Here is a 1,109-nt window from a genome sequence, read left to right on the forward strand (position 1 = left end):
ACAATAGGGATTTATTCTCTCGGGGTCCTGGAGGCCAGAGGTCTGAAATCAAGGTGTCAGTAGGGCCATGCTCCCTCCAAAGACAGGAAGGGTCCCTCCTTGCCTCTCCCAGCTCTGGTGCTGCAGGCCATCCTCAGCATTCCTTGGCTTTTGGGCGCCTCCTTCCATCTCTGCCTTCATTGTCACATGTTCTTATCAGGACACTGGTCATATGGGATTAGGGCCCATTGGAATCCGGTATGACCTCAGCTTAACCTGATTCCATCTGCAAAGACCCTCTTTCCAAAAAGGTCATATTTGCAGGTATCAGAGTTTAGGACTTCCATCTATCTTTTATTTTGACAATTCAACCCATAACAATAGGACTATGAGGAATTTAGAGGAAAAGGAAGATAGAATCTCTGCCTAAGGGTTTGAGCCTCTGGTAGGGGAGATAAAGGTGCTCAGGAGAATTAAAGGTCAGGTGAGAGCCACAGGTCAAAGGAGCCTGCTGTGAACAGCTCTAGGAATGTTGCCTGTGTCCTGTGCTTTTTGTATAGGTCATAACACAAACAGAGTCTCACCGCCAGCGCCTGCTGCAGGAAGCGGCCGCCAACTGGCACTCCTGGTTCATCAAGGTGCAGAAGATGAAGGCCGTCTACCACATCCTCAACATGTGCAACATCGACGTCACCCAGCAGTGTGTCATCGCCGAGATCTGGTTCCCAGTGGCAGATGCTGCACGTATCAAGAGGGCGCTGGAGCAAGGCATGGTACGTGGCAGGTGAAGCCGGGAGGGTCTGATGAGTCAGTCCCTCTGTTGGGCTCTCAGAGGGTGTCGGCATCACGGGTCACATGAACTTCACAAGTGACTTGCTGGTAGGATTGTTTTCTTCATCATTGTGTCTTCAGTTCTCAACCCAGCTCGGAGCACTAAGACATAAAAGAAGCAGATCACAAGGTCAGGAGATGGATACCATCCTGGTCAACATGGTGAAATCCCATCTCTACTAAAAATATGAAAAATTAGCCAGCCGTGGTGGTGCACCCCTGTAGTCCCAGCTACTCAGGAGGCTGAAACAGGAGAATCGCTTGAACCCAGGAGGTGGAGGTTGCAGTGAGCCGAGATC

The 1,109-nt window shown here is 50.5% G+C and overlaps 1 protein-coding gene across 1 annotated transcript in view; it reads left to right on the forward strand.

The window, feature by feature from the left end:
* The window catches only part of ATP6V0A4 (ATPase H+ transporting V0 subunit a4), a 70,790-nt gene that overhangs the window by 22,508 nt on the left and 47,173 nt on the right, over nucleotides 1–1,109 (forward strand). Inside the window, exon 10 of the mRNA XM_017504282.1 lies at nucleotides 540–752. Within this exon, the coding sequence (XP_017359771.1) occupies nucleotides 540–752 (213 nt within the window). The remainder of the gene's footprint in view (nucleotides 1–539; nucleotides 753–1,109) is intronic.

This window comes from Cebus imitator, unplaced genomic scaffold (genome assembly GCF_001604975.1).
Source record: "Cebus imitator isolate Cc_AM_T3 unplaced genomic scaffold, Cebus_imitator-1.0 Scaffold319, whole genome shotgun sequence".
Taxonomy (NCBI): domain Eukaryota; kingdom Metazoa; phylum Chordata; class Mammalia; order Primates; family Cebidae; genus Cebus; species Cebus imitator.